Source organism: Epinephelus moara, chromosome 10 (assembly GCF_006386435.1).
Source record: "Epinephelus moara isolate mb chromosome 10, YSFRI_EMoa_1.0, whole genome shotgun sequence".
Taxonomy (NCBI): Eukaryota; Metazoa; Chordata; class Actinopteri; order Perciformes; family Serranidae; genus Epinephelus; species Epinephelus moara.
This window is the reverse complement of record NC_065515.1, coordinates 11,412,443-11,427,814: the sequence shown is the minus strand read 5'-3', so window position 1 is coordinate 11,427,814 and position 15,372 is coordinate 11,412,443. Positions and strand designations below refer to the sequence as shown.

The following is a 15,372-nucleotide window of genomic DNA, read 5'->3' as shown; positions in this document are numbered from 1 at the left end:
CAGATATCCGCAATAACAATTGCAGATATCCGCAACTACATTGGAGATATCTATAATGACAAACCCCATACACATGAATGGCAAAAATAGTTTGAATCTTACTAGTCAAAACTGAATTACAGATATCTGTAATTAGAGTTTTGACTAGGCAAAATCTAATAAGGGATATCTTGAATAAGAGTTTTTACTAGGCAAAATTATGTTGCAGATATCAGTAATGAATATCCAGTCTAGCGATTAAATGTTAAAACGGCTCTGACTGTCCACACAGGCCGCTGAGCAGGGCGGAGCGCCCGCGGAGGCTTGCGCACTGCAGCGCTTCAATTCGGCATCTGGTCTATTTTTCACGCGAGCGCTTCTGTCAAGCTGGATAGAGCGGATCGTACCAAACAGGAAGTCGGACAGAGAAAGACGAGAGAATCCGGCCAATTTTCAAAATAAAATAACAACAGCACGCACTGTGGAACGTGAGGAGAAAATACCCTGTTTATAATTTAAAATAACACAACAATGCATAACCGAACACATTTTTCAATACCCTAATCACTTCATTACAATTTTAATTTCGTGTCACCGAGCCTACAGCCATAAATAAAATGGTCAGAACAATATGCCCTATTCATTCAGTGTGTGGACAGTCAAGGACGCCGATTGAAAACTGCCTCCGCTGCTGGGCGCTGCACTTTGGTTCCACGTCCGGTGTGTCCAGGCCATGAAGCGCTGCAGTGTGGGAGCCTCCGCAGGTGCTCTGCTCTGCTCAGCGGCCTGTGTGGACAGTCAGAGGCCAACAGCTTCACCTAGTTGCTCAAGGTCCGCCATCTTCTCATATTATGATTGGGAAGGCGGGCCTGCTTCTCGCTTCATCAAAAATAACCAATCAGGAACTGAGAATTCAAACTTATTTCCGTTTCAATTAAACTCCCTTCCGTTAGGCTGACCAAACGTCCTCTTTTGCCCGGACATGTCCACTTTTCACGTCCCGTCCGGGGTGTCCGGGGGGTTTTTATAAACTGATGATAATGTCCGGTTTTCCGTGTGTTTGTGTGTGTGTGTTAGAGTGCGGCACGGGCCGCATATTTCTGTCCGAACCCGAACCGAGCCCGACATTACTTAATGACCAAAGCGCTGAGTTTGTGTCACACAGTTGTTGCGGTTACAGGCTATTTAACAGGCCGGGAGTGCGCCGTGGGTACTCAGCATAGAGGGAGACCTCTGTGTTTGAGACGGGAGCGGGAGGCGGGAGGTCTGACGCTTCCAGCGAGGGGAGAGGGAGAAATAAAACAAAATAAGATAAAATAGGAATAACCTGTCTCCCTCTTTTATTTTATTTTCAACATTTAATCAAGGAGGAGGTGGGCGGCTGGAGGTCCGAGACTTCCAGCAAGGAGAGAGGTAGAAACAAACAGCCAGTGTGTGTGTGTGTGTGTGTGTGTTATGTTCAGGTGTTGTCACGTAAATAACAGTGCCCAAGCAATAAACAGGACAGACAATAGGATTTTATTTATTTTCACACTACATTTTCACTGAAAGCTGACTGAATCTGACTCGAGCCCGAATACAATTTATAGCTACATTTCTGACCAAACCCACCCGACCCGTCGGGTACCGCCGGGCTCGGATCGCCACACTCTAGTGTGTGTATGTGTCCCCTATTGGGGCCTATCTGAATTTCTGTCTTTGAGAGATATTAGAGAATTTTCGATCCATACATATAAATTTTAAATATACTAAAATTATAAGGTATCTATGAGTAAACTGCGAGTATCATTTAAGTAGGCTATGTCATAGCCGGCCGAGTGTCTTCTTTTTTGGAAATCAAAATATGGTCACCCTACCTTCCGTTTCAATCAAACTCTCTCACACAAACAACTATTCTCATTCACACACCCTATCATTCTGTCTTACATTCACTGTCATTTTGTTCCTTACACATGATTATTTGCATTCAACTAATTTCTCTTACATATGCTATTATTCTGTTTCATATGCTATTATTCTGTTTCAAATATAATATTATTCTCTCATACATATATTAGAACTTTGTTTTACATATACTGTTACTTTCATGTACATACTATCATACTTACATACATATAATATTATCCTCTGTTACACTAAGAGTATGACAGTAAATAAAAGAAAACATGATGATAAATATAAGAGAGTATAGTAGTGTTTGTGTAAGAGTATAGTGGTGTATGTATAAGAGTATGATTGTGCATGTAAGAGGGTATAGTAGTGTTTGTGTAAGAGTATAGTGGTGTATGTATGAGAGTATGATTGTGCATGTAAGAGGGTATAGTAGTGTTTGTGTGAGAGTATGTATGAGAGTATGATTGTGCATGTAAGAGGGTATAGTAGTGTTTGTGTAAGAGNACATATAATATTATCCTCTGTTACACTAAGAGTATGACAGTAAATAAAAGAACACATGATGATAAATATAAGAGAGTATAGTAGTGTTTGTGTAAGAGTTTAGTGGTGTATGTATAAGAGTATGATTGTGCATGTAAGAGGGAATAGTAGTGTTTGTGTGAGAGTATAGTGGTGTATGTATGAGAGTATGATTGTGCATGTAAGAGGGTATAGTAGTGTTTGTGTAAGAGTATAGTGGTGTATGTATGAGAGTATGATGTTACATGTGAAACCAAGTATGAATTATGTCTCAAAGGGTATCTCATAACAGTTTGCTTTAGATGCATCAACACGGTAAGTCATTGCTATGATGTGAACTAGTGCCGATCCTAATGTTTTACACTCACTTCTGTGAATCAGGACATGTCCTGTATGATCGGCACCTTTTCGATCTCCTGCTGTCTCCTACTCCTGCTCATCCCTGCTCCCTGCGGAGCACCTTGGTCTGCAGCCATCATTAGATCGGCGTCAGCTTGGACTGCAGAGCGGGGAAGAGGCTGAGATACCAGGAGATGAGAGATATCTGAGGACAAGCGGACAACAACTGTGACATTTCAGAGACAGGATGATACACAGTATGGTTGTATGTGATGTCTTGGTCCTGTCTGACTCCACACCTTCCAGACTGAGGAGGAAGAAGGCATCGTCTCCTTTGATGAAGTTTCTGCTCTTTAGGCTGCTGTGGCTGATGAATTGTGACCATCCCCAGCCTGGACCTCGATAGTAAAAGCTGCCATTAGACTCATTTACTCGAGACCCCACCTTCTTGGGATTATCCCAGAAGTACTCAGTGCCTGTGGAGAAAGAGGTGAGCTGTGATTGTCTTTTTAACCAACAAAGCAACAATAAGGGGCGAATCAGGCTTGTACTACAAGTTATCCCTCCTTCTCTTACCATCAGAGGACTTCTTCTTGGGGTCAGTGGTGAACATGCGGTGCATGTTCATTTGCTGTCTGATGTCAGACTGCTGATCCATCAGGGCGATGGTTGCCTGTCGCCATGGACATGGCCACTTGAGGTTGTGATCATTAGGGCCTGAGGTCAGGCTGAAGAAGATGGCCAAGTACTCTGAACGGTCTTTTCTCCTGTTCATGTACACACTGACCTGTGGATCACAAAGCAGTATGAAGCAATCCCGTCAGCTATTGTTCTGATGACAAATTTAGCCTCTAGGGGCAAGCCAGTATTTCAGGGGATCTGTTTTAGCCCATGGATATCCACATAAATGATATCCAGACCAAGACTTTCTCTTTTGTGCACTGGTCATTGCTTACAGTTCGATTAGTAACATGAGACTCAAGATTGGAGATGGATGGACATTTCGACTAATTTGTAGAAACAGATACCTGCATATGAATGTGGATAAATAAAAGAAAAGATAACAAAGCTAAATTGTTGTGGGACAATAGCTGATGGATTCCAAGACTGCATTCAACCGAACATGCACGGACTGGCTTTTGGGAGGTTCTAGAATTTTCCCAGTGGACCTGTCTAGTGAGGGCCAACCCTGGCATTATATACCCTGTGTTAACAACTTTTTTTTAAAAAAACAGACATGGTCACACTTGTACCCAGCAAATACGGACGGACCTGGACGTGTCTGAGAGAGCACGATTGGGTCGTGATCACGTCAAATCACAACTAGTCCGATCAGGCCCAGAATATGACCCTATCACAACCAATTACTTGCGCACAGACGGACCAGTACAAGTCCGAGAGAGCCCAGTGGGGTCGTAATCGAGTCATATCGTGACCGGTCACATCAGAGACTATCACCCTATCTCTATTATATATGTATTAATTAATGTATTTATTTATTCATGTGATTTGGTGAAGGGTACAAAAACTTTTTAGATTGCGACCGAGGTTTGAGTCTTCTTGCCGATTAGTGAAGAAAGTGGGCCAGACCACAGCTGAATAGAGGGAATCGCCATGTTGTTTACAAATACTTCCGGGTAGAAAACCAGCAGAGATTAGCTATATTAAGCTGACCAAACGTCCTCTTTTGCCCGGACATGTCCACTTTTCACGTCCCGTCCAGGGCGTCCGGGGAGTTTTTATAAACTGATGATAATGTCCGGTTTTCCATGTGTTTGTGTGCGTGTGTGTTAGACTGCGGCACGGGCCGCATATTTCTGTCCGAACCTGAACCAAGCCCGACATTATTTAATGACCAAAGCACTGACTTTGTGTCACACAGTTGTTGCGGTTACAGGCTATTTAACAGGCTGGGCGTGCGCTGTGGGTGCTCAGCATAGAGGGAGACCTCTGTGTTTGAGACGGGAGCGGGAGGCGGGAGGTCCGACGCTTCCAGCGAGGGGANTGATTGATTGATAGAATGCCCCATATATGTGAATATATCACATTTTTCACGTCACTATATCACCGTTTAGACTAATATGGTGTTTGTAAAGTCTATAAAGTTTCTACCGTTTTTTTTCCCCGTTAAAGGTTTTTTTGGGGAGTTTTTCCTTATCCGCTGCGAGGGTCATAAGGACAGAGGGATGTCGTATGCTGTAAAGCCCTGTGAGGCAAATTGTGATTTGTGATATTGGGCTTTATAAATAAAATTGATTGATTGATAAACACAATGATTGAACAAACACATACTATTTCTGTGTGCACGTTTGTGATTAATAACATGGTTATCATAGATTAGCTGGGCTAACCGTTAGCTGTTAGCCCCGTTAGCCCCGTTAGCGGTGTCTGTAATGACTCATTAACTCAATGAACGGTCCGTGAAAAAAATATTTTTTCCAGGAGATGTCTTAGTTACAACATGATTGAGCTAGCAAAGCAGTTTTGTGTTGCTATGTAGGGTATTTATTCAGTTTTGGGAAATCACAATGTCTAGAAAGCATCAGTGGCTGCAGCTGACAGGGACAGCTAACAGCAGCAGCAAAGCTACCATTAGGACGTCATCTGTTAAAAGCCGCCCGTTGTCAGGTACGACATGAAACTACTCCAGTTAGCTCAATCATGTTGTAACTAAGACAAAAAATTTTTTTCATGCATCGTTCATTGAGTTAATGAGTCATTACAGACACCGCTAACGGGGCTAACAGCTAACGGTTAGCCCAGCTAATCTACGATAACCATGTTATTAATTACAAAACATGCACACAGAAATAGTGATGTTTGTTCAATCATTGTGTTTATAGACTTTACAAACATCAGATTAGTCTAAACGGTGATATAGTGACGTGAAAAATGTGAGATATATATATATATATCTCACATTTTTCACGTCACTATATCACCGTTAAACCGCTAAACCAGCAGAGTTTAGCGCTATATATATATATATATATATATAGCGCTAAACTCTGCTGGTTTTCTACCCGGAAGTATTTGTAAACAACAACGCGATTCCTTCTATAGGGGGACATTTGGACGTCATTTCCAGGACGTGGTCACCAAGACGTCCTCTCGATGACATAAATTGGACGGTTATGTGGTCGGTTAGGGTCATTAAAAAGCCGTCGAGGTCCAGACGTCCTGGAAATGACATCTAAAACATCGCCTATTTGGCCGTGATTTAGGCTAGTCTGGAACGTCACCGAATGACGTCAACATGACGTTAACCGGACATCTTTTGGCTTGCTTACGCAAACTTTGCCATGTCAAGCTCTCCCTGTCAGCTTGATTGGGGCTACTTGAGTGCATTAATCATGTGTGTCAGTATATTAAATTTTTCAATTCAATTTTATTTATAAAGCCCAACATCACAAATCACAATTTGCCCCAGAGGGCTTTACAGCATACGACATCCCTCTGTCCTTTGGACCCTCGCAGCACATAAGGAAAAACTCCCCCCAAAAAACCCTTTCAACGGGGAGTGTATGGGTGAACCACAGTTGTAGCATTAACTGATTTGACCACGGAGATGCGAGCGATGGCTGGTTTGACTGCAGCTGTTTTTTTGAACATGCCCTGCAGGCGACTTAGTGGCAGATGACTGAGTGAGCGCCCCTGCAACCAAAACCCCCTAAACATGGTCAATACTATTTGGACTACAAACAAGGACTACAAATACCAAATTTCTTCAGCATCGAGAGAGTCAGATATTTAAAAGGCATTTACCTGAAAGGAGTAACCTGCTGGTGACAGAAAGCGAGGGCTGTACAGTGGTTTTTCTGCTGACGTGGTGGCAAGCAGGCAGCTGATGTTGCGGACGTGCCAGGTGTGTTGAGGACACTTTGTGGATGACAGGTTAATGTCATCCAGCGAGAAACCTCCATTTGAACTTTTCTTTCCCCTCACGCCCTCAAAAACCACACGGGCCTTCTGTGTCATATCCAGATTGATGTTATGCAGTTCCCAGGAGCCCATAACACCTCCTGTAAGGAGAACTGATAGAACAGAGATGAATCACTATGTAAATACCATGGTTGAGGTTGTAGGTGAAATATTTGAGTTTTTGTTTTGATCTGAGCTGATCTATTATGTATATAATATTTGTTTTTTGATGTTGACCCTTGCTTTTAATGTTATCAGCCCATTTAATGTCCATTATCAGTTGTTAGGGGCACAGATTTGTGATAGTTTGGCCTGGCTTCTTTCAACATGTTAACTGTTAAGCAGCAACCTCTAGTGGCTGGAGAATTATACCATAAAACAGAAACAAAAAGTAATCCCTTCAAAAGACAATAGCTGTATTCAGAATGGCAGCTCTTTAAACTGTAACAAAATACAGTTACTTTGTATTTTAAGTACATAACACCTTTCTTGTGTTCTGTTTCACCCCAACTCTGGCTGTCCGTGTCCTGTGTGAAACCAACCCATTCTCGTTACAAAGTCGTCACATGTCACGGCTTTGTCAGTCGCCTTTTATGTCTATATATTATGGGCTAGGTGTCCTTATGTGTCTGCTGCTGACATTGTGAGACGCCCAACCAACGCCAGGATGTCAACAAAAGCACACACAGTCAGATTTAGAAAAAAACCTGATGGTTTGGCTCTACATTCAAACGAGATGCAAACACTGGCTTCCTGGGTGAAAGTCTGGGGTTTGTGGGACCCAATCCACCACGCCTCCCACCCAACGATGTGGACTTTCCAGCTTCTTTTTGAACATCATTACTGGCAGTGTTTCTGCTATCTACCAGCATATCATATCACTGCGATGGGTGTGGTCCTGCTGACCAGCAGTGTATTATAACACCGCGAAAGGTTCTATCCGGCTGCGTCACACACTGATGCTGCCCAGCGGTGTCTCATACCACCATGAAAGGTGGCTTTTGGCGTCAGGGCTCATCAAGACTTTGGAATTAGAGCGGAACTGAATTGACATACCCAGTTGAATTCACGTTACATAACGGTCATAACAGTTGTACTTATTCTAACCCAAACCGTGATCTCTTCCTATCTCTGACCGTGTAGTTTTAGTGCCTAAACCAAATAAAGTGAAAGTAGAGAGTAGTAGAGTTCTCAACAGGCCAAAAAAATTACAACCCAAACTGTGCCAACCCATGAGAGCTGAAGCCCCAACTCAGCCTGTCTGAGATTACCCAGACTTGACTAAACTGGACCACCAAAAGTCATACGTGTCTCCAATGGAAAATGGACTAGCTCAGTGGATCACCAACTCTCCACACTGTATTTCCACGCTAGAGAAGCTCCCTGCTCTAAATTAAATAAATACATTACATTAAATACATAAATAAATGTGTGTCTTTTCCACAGCCTGAGTCCTGCCCAACCTGGCCAATCAGCGCACATTTTTAGCCAACCCATCAGGCTTGGCTTGAGATTGAGAACTCCAGTTGTAACTTTTTCACAGCAGTGGATGTGCATGTTCTTACCTTCTGGTAGATGCACTTTGCTCTGTCTGGAGCATTTTAATGGTAGTGACAACACCTGATAACGGCCATTTAATGGGCTGATAACATTCGTAAGGGATGTTGTTGAAAAATGAGAGATGGAGGCTTTAATTATAACAACACTGTATAAAACACACAACATGCAATATTTCATTTGTTACCTGAAATTCTCTTGAAGAACTTCAGTTTACCGCTGGGGTTGGCCATGTCATACTGTCGCACCTTGATATTGAGAACATCATCAGCTGCCCCGCTGTTATAGAGGAAGAACTGCAGACACTGGGCTCCAGGTTTGGGGTAAAACCAGCGACTCTCCAGTAGAGCACGGGCACCAGATTTAGCAGAGGCTGTGCTGAAGTGCATGAAGTAGCCTTTTCCTGAGGGCAGGAGGAGACAACAGTGAGTAATGTTGGGCCTCATATTACTTTTTATGGGACTAGTCCAACTTTATCATTGTCAGTTTATTTAAGTCTCCTTCAGGTCCCACTGCCTCCACTATGAGGGGCTCAAATTTTGTGGATAGCCTTTACTTGCCTAAACCTAACCTCCATGACTTTACATTAAGCATGTGACTGTATGTTTAGGACGTCGTAACGTCATTAATGGGGCGTTAATTAGTATGATATCATAGGAACCGTTCTATGAGAACGCTTTGTCAGAGTCTGCAGTAGATTGTAAAAGGAACATCCAGGACATTAAAAAAGGTTCAACTCTATAACATGCATTTGTTATGATTGACTGTCACCTTTGCATTGTCCCATGTTGGAGAAGTCAGTCTGAGGCCCTCCACGAGCACAAGTGAGTCGTTCCCACTTTGCATTGCCGGGACCCTGAATCATCCCACAAATGTTGTCCTCCTCAAAGTCACAGCTGTCCACAAAGGTAGAAGACTTGGCTGTGGAGAGGAAACACTCAGAATTTCACCAAGATGCTTCAGTGCAGTGCTTCATAACTGATGGGGGGGATTATGCAAGTACAGAGCAAAAGTGCCATCACACAAATATGGTGACATCATCTCACAGCAGAAGTGCACCTGAACCCAAAAGAAAACATGGAACAGAAAAGAGCTGGCAACCCTCAGCAGAAAGTCTGTGTACTGATCTGAGACCTGAAAACATTCTGGATAATGGCCACATGATGGCCACATGATTATTAAATGAGCACTGAGGTCACCTGGTCTGAATTAGAGGTTATTGCCAAAGATTATCAATATACGTATATTTGCATCAACTCCTGCTAGATAAACTCTGACTCTTTTCTTGTACCTCTGTGGGATTTAAATATATTTTATTTTATGAGGTGATTTAGTTTATTGATCGTTCCAACACTCAAAGTGCAGGTTAATGTCTCATTTATTGTGTAATGGACACAGTGACAGGTTGACATGACTTACTGCAGTTGTAGAGACGGTTGAGCTTGGTTAGGTCACTAGCACTGAGCCCCATCCTCTGACCGATCACATCCATGAACTGGGGGATCTTGGTGACGATGGTGGGCTCAGAGTTCTTGGTGAAACTTGTCTTGCTGTAGTGCATTACAGAGCCGTAGTCGTAGGGAACACCAAGAGCACTGGACACTGTGTCATCGTATTTCTTGAAGTTGTGTGTATGATCTAGGGAATGCAGTTTTTGTTTTTAACAAGAATTGATGGAACAACAGTATTGCAACTGCTCACTACTGTAAAAATGTTTTCAGATAGCAGGCATGCATTAGGAGAAAAACCCAGGTGATAATAAACATTTTCATTTATTTTATGAAGTTACAACATAAGGTTTTACTGATCAGTGTTACTAGTTTTGATGTTTCCCCATATGATGTTGACGTAATCATCTCGGTCAGCTCTGGACTGCTCGTGCCAGAAGCCCAGAGCATGCAGAAACTCATGCTCAACGATTCCTAGTGTGTCACACCTTTCACCAATGGACAGCTGCTGCTTCCCCTTACGCTGGTTCCCCACAGAGGAGGAACATCTATACAGAGAGGGAAAGCGAGATGCACTTTTTACTGAGTGGTCTTTTAAGGTCAACATTCAGAGGCCTCAATATCAGAGGATTGATATTTGTGCATAAACCTAACCTAACGGTCCATTATACTGGAATTTAAAACTGCACTCCCATTAGGTTTTTGTTAAAAATTTTTGTTTTAGCCAAATGACCCTTTGCAAAGTCCTGCACCTTTGTGATGGACCGTCAAGCTGTCACAGAGCCCGCCTTTCACCAACTCCCTGAAGGAATATTCTCTAATTTTTGGTCTGCATTTGAAGGCAGAGCAAAGGGTCAATTGGAGACAGTAGATCAAAGTGTTGAAACACTGACATGGGCTATTATCACCCTATAAAGAGCTGTTAAAAGCAAACAGTACCTGTTTTTATATGGCAGTCCTGAGGCCTGAACTACGATACCAGTTCAACTTTCCCACGATATCTTTTGGTTATCTGGCTTAACATCATCATTTATTAGTTGTATTAGTTATATTTTGTATTAATAATCTGAATCTTCAAAATAACCCAAACAGGCAATAAATGTAGTGCAGTAAAAAGTACAGTGTTTCCCTCTGAGATGTGGAGGAGTAGAATTATGAGGCTCCGATCACACAGACAGAGTTTAGCAGGTTGCAAAATGCAAGACGTACCGCACTGCCTTTTTTTTTTCAATAATTGAATGCCAATAGTAAAAAAAAAAAAAAAAAGAAAACGCTTCGCAAATGCGGTTCCTCCTCCATTGTTTACCAACTGTAAACTTGTTGTCCTGACCACCACAGAAGGCCCGCCTCTCAAATCATCCAACTGGACAATGGGAAAAAAGTGGAGATGACATGAGGCGCTTTTCTCTCCTGAGTTTAAGTTTTTTCAACAGGAGTTCAGAGTGCGCCAACAAAAATGCCAGGCGCCCAGAGCTCAGAAACACAAGGAGCATAGCAACACAAATACAGTGAGCTAAGAGCTTCATTCTCATTAAAACAATTACAAAAACCCGCCTCCAGCTGCAAAACATGCTCTGTGTGATCAGGGCCTGAAGTACAATAAAATGGAAATACTCAAGTACATGTTAATCAAAATGTTTTAATTTTAATGATAGTTGCAAAGTATTCTGTTACTAATCAGTATCATTCACTGTCAACTATTAATTCATAATTAATCTGGAAAATAAACTGGTTTAAGGGTAAATAAGAGCTTGTTCATTAAGAAATATACCCGGAGAAGTTTCTCCTCGGACCCCCCTACAGAGGTCCAGTGTGCTAAGCACCACATGTCCTCAAATCCTACAAACGCCCCTGATCAGAATTCCTCCTATGAGTCTTACTAACATTGAGCTCAACTCTACAGAGAATTAAATAATGAAAATAAACTATATCTTCATTTTTCTGGGGACCCCCTGAAACTCCCTGAATGACCCCTGGTTGAGAACCACTGTTACAGGACATCTTTGACTGCGTCATCAGGGCCCAGTTGTTCAAAAGTAATCTGATCAGACTTCCACTATTGGATTGGATCAAATTTTGAAACTGGGTTGTTCAAAAGGAAAAATAAAGGCTACTGAAATCGGATTAGATCACACAGTCCAGTCTCGGTTTTGATATGGATCAAACCTTCATTCTTAATAGGATTGGGATACCTTTGATCCAAAAAAATAGGGATCATTCTGATCCCAGCAGAAAAGAACCACATTTATTCATATTTTGTACATGTTTTGTGATTTGTTGAACAGTTAGTGTGATAAATTAAACTTCAGGTCATCTATTGTAAACTTTTTGTTTGATTTTGACAGCTATTTGTTGTTTGTTTGTTTGTTGGTTATATCCTGTTTAGAGCACTGATTTTCCGATTTGGTAAGTTCGTATCTGGATCACGGTGATACAATCACATGTTGCTTTGAAAAATCCTGATAGCTGATCCTGTGTAGCAAAACACTGAATTTCCATATCTGGATCATTCTAATCCAAATGATATTTTAACAACTGGGCCCTTTGCTTCTGTCATAATTACTTCAGCCACCAGAGGTCACTACCTAACAGTAAACAGAGATGTGGTCTGCTTGCACAGACGACCTATTCGGCCTTTTTGTGGGGAGGACAGTTTGAATACACACTAACACTGTTGTGTTCAATACCACAGATTATATGAACTGAACAGAGCAGCTCACCCCTTCCCTTTGTACACAGAGATGTAGTTCTTCTCTCTTTTCCGTGGTGTGAAGTCAATGCAGGTCTTCAGTCTGTACTGGTCAAATGCCTTCAGGATCACTCCCTTTGCATTGATCTCTACATATTACAAAGTGTAACACAAAGAAACAAAAAGCCTCCTCATTTGGTGCATATCCATGATAACATGATGAGTACAGTGAATGTAAGCTTCCATTGTAATGCGGTGTCTTACCCAGACTGTCCTCTAGGTAGTAGGGAATGGTTGTTGGCCAGCGATACTTGTCACCTATTCTGGAGTTTCTGAATGCCTGATTGGAATGAAGAGAACAACACATATACAAATAGAGATGAATAAAAACAGGGCAAACTCATTTTAGTGATCTAACTGTAACCTGGTGTTTTGAAATTGTTTGTGTTCCTTGATTATTACTGTGTCTTTCCAAACAATCACTTAAAAATGAGACCTGAGACTAATGAAGTTGTGTTCTCTCTCTCTCTCATCTCTACACCAGCATCATTTTAATTATTCAGTGATTATCATCACATTAATGCTGTTCAAATCACCCAGCTTTATTTCCTGCATATACTGCTCAAATATGGAAGTTAGTGTCTTAATTCCGAGTGCACAATGGGGCATTTTGAGGACAGAAAAACATATTTTTGTGGATAAATTATTATCCCAAGGGACGGGACGATATATGATTTTACTGCGGATCACAATACACGATTGTGGTGAATTTCCATTTTCAGGATAATTGCATCCAGCAGAGCACAGTTTTTGTCAATGAAATTAACACTTTACAACATACTATAATATTAGAGAAACGTGCACTAAAAGTCTTCACTGAGCAGGCAACTGATTCCCTTATTTAGCAGCATTACCATAAAAACAGTTAGGCAAAAAGATGATTAACAAAATGCAACAATAAGACCAAACCAAGCTGTTACAATAAACAATCAGATTACCTTGTAGTCCTGAGATATGTCTTGGATATAGCTGAGAGAATCTTCATGTCAGTGTTTGTTTGGGTAGAAGTCTGCTCAGCTTTTGCATAAGATCGATAATTTATGTCTTGTACCATCAGCCATTCACTCTGCCTGTCTGCCAGCTGATCACAGTGAACTAACAGCACAGCGACACACAGTCTCTGCTTCTTGTTTTAAACATGCCTCTCTTCCTGCCTGCAGTTCTTTCTTCCTACAGTGGTACACAACCTCCACCTCTCCATCACCGCCTAGTGTTCTCAGATTCATCAGCCTCATCATCCATCAGTCTCAGGGTCATCAGCCACCACCACCACCACTACCAGCATCTGGACTCCATACTGGATAGTCTTCTATCAGATCTTGAGCAGCACATAATCTGGTAATCTCTACACCTGTAATCTGTATCACACAGTTATTATTACTTCATTCATCTGTCTCTCCTGATTAAATATAATGCCATACTCAAATAGGCCTGAATATGGAGATTACTGAAGAGTAGCAGGAGCCTTTGGAGTCTTTGGTGTCTGTGTAGACCAGCTTACATCGTCCTGTTCGATATCTCCCTCCAGCAGGTCCAGCCCCGCCGCTGCAACAGGAAAATTTCATCAGTTGATGAAAATCCTCAGCAATATGCACAGATTATACAACAAAGCAAAAACAATAATGTGTCCACAAACCTTCATTGATGTCAAAGATGTCCCAGTCACGACCTTCATCAACATCCATTTCTGTAGATGTGGAATCAATTAGATGCTGCTCAAAACAGGACTACAAAAGTACCTTATTTACATAATTACCAATGTACTGGTGCAGTTAGGGTTGCTTCCTGTCCCACAGACCTGAGACATGTTTACTTTAAAATGTCATGTCATGTTTAAAGTGCGCATCAATACTTAAATTTAAAATTGTGCCTGACCTTAAGATTTGAAATTAATTTCTAAATCATTCTGAGTGAGAGCCGTCTCAGCAAAGATGCACAGAGTTTTTTTTAGCCTGCCAAAAAATCACAAGTGTAAAGGGTACAGGGTATTTGAAATGTTCTCACTCTCAATCCAACCTCAGCCTGAGTCAAGTTTTTGTCCCCCTTTTGACAGTAATTAACATGAAAAACATTTAAAATATGTGACTTGCCTGTATCACCCGTTAGCTTAGCTGCTGCCTGGTAAATACAAGAAAAAATACATCATCATCATCGTAATAATCAATGTCACTGTTTTTGCACTGGACATATAATATGAATGTTATGTAGTATAAAGATACAAAGGTGTACTGGTACCAGTCCCAGGCCATAGAACAGAATGATCCAGCTGACTGCCATGGCTCCAGCTACATGATAAGGACGTTTAGAGACAGTGTCACAAGTTGTACAGACAAGCACACATGTTCGCTCATAAACTGAATATGTGCTCAGTGTCTGTGAAGCTTTTTTGTACCCCACTATTCACTGTCCACCTGTGGCATCTCTGTAGAGTGCTGCAGTAATGAGTCTTAAATCCCAGAAATGAGTTAGCATTTTAGCACTCCTGGTTCTCTCATCACAAAGTCAAAGTTTTTTTCATTCCACCTGCACATTTTCTTATGTTGTTATATTTTTGTTCTACTTTTTTTGTCTTATATTATTCCATGCACAAATGAAGAATTAAAGTGAGACAGTATATTTCTCACCTACTGAAGTCCCTGAACGCCTCCTCAGACTGGATTCCAGCTGCTGGCTGCGTCTCCTGGAACAGCAGGTGATGATATTTTGAACAGGAATGTATGCCCTGTATGATGTCTTCACCCAAACAATTGCCAGCTTTTATATGTGATGCTTCAGCCAAACCCTGCTACATCACTTCCTGTGACAGCAATTGGAACAGTGGAGTGAAATAGGCTTCTACCTGAAGAGGTCTTTATCAGCACGCAAGAAAGGTTCACATGCTGTAGCTCTCAACTGACATTTATCGGCACATAAACAAGTGACATTTTGATCTGAATGCTCTCCTTCAGACTGTTTATTGCCGTT

The 15,372-nt window shown here is 41.7% G+C and overlaps 1 protein-coding gene and 1 long non-coding RNA gene across 2 annotated transcripts in view; both read right to left on the bottom strand.

Annotated features, from left to right (window-relative positions):
- The window catches only part of LOC126396885 (meprin A subunit beta-like), a 15,657-nt gene extending 1,442 nt beyond the window's left edge, over positions 1-14,215 (bottom strand). The window contains exons 1-13 of the mRNA XM_050055250.1: positions 14,207-14,215; positions 14,045-14,120; positions 13,910-13,953; positions 12,613-12,688; positions 12,380-12,497; positions 10,029-10,207; positions 9,631-9,849; positions 8,983-9,132; positions 8,399-8,614; positions 6,499-6,767; positions 3,310-3,520; positions 3,033-3,209; positions 2,763-2,938 (exon numbers count right to left, since the gene is read on the bottom strand). Of these exons, the coding sequence (XP_049911207.1) occupies positions 2,772-2,938; positions 3,033-3,209; positions 3,310-3,520; positions 6,499-6,767; positions 8,399-8,614; positions 8,983-9,132; positions 9,631-9,849; positions 10,029-10,207; positions 12,380-12,497; positions 12,613-12,688; positions 13,910-13,953; positions 14,045-14,120; positions 14,207-14,215 (1,911 nt within the window). The 3' untranslated portion in view covers positions 2,763-2,771. The remainder of the gene's footprint in view (positions 1-2,762; positions 2,939-3,032; positions 3,210-3,309; positions 3,521-6,498; positions 6,768-8,398; positions 8,615-8,982; positions 9,133-9,630; positions 9,850-10,028; positions 10,208-12,379; positions 12,498-12,612; positions 12,689-13,909; positions 13,954-14,044; positions 14,121-14,206) is intronic.
- Positions 14,216-14,498: 283 nt separating this feature from the next.
- On the bottom strand, positions 14,499-15,140 carry LOC126396740 (uncharacterized). The gene is made up of 3 exons (XR_007570597.1): positions 15,033-15,140; positions 14,644-14,693; positions 14,499-14,526 (listed from the first exon to the last, which is right to left on the bottom strand). It is a non-coding gene; the product is annotated as an uncharacterized LOC126396740 (long non-coding RNA).
- Positions 15,141-15,372: the final 232 nt, after the last annotated feature.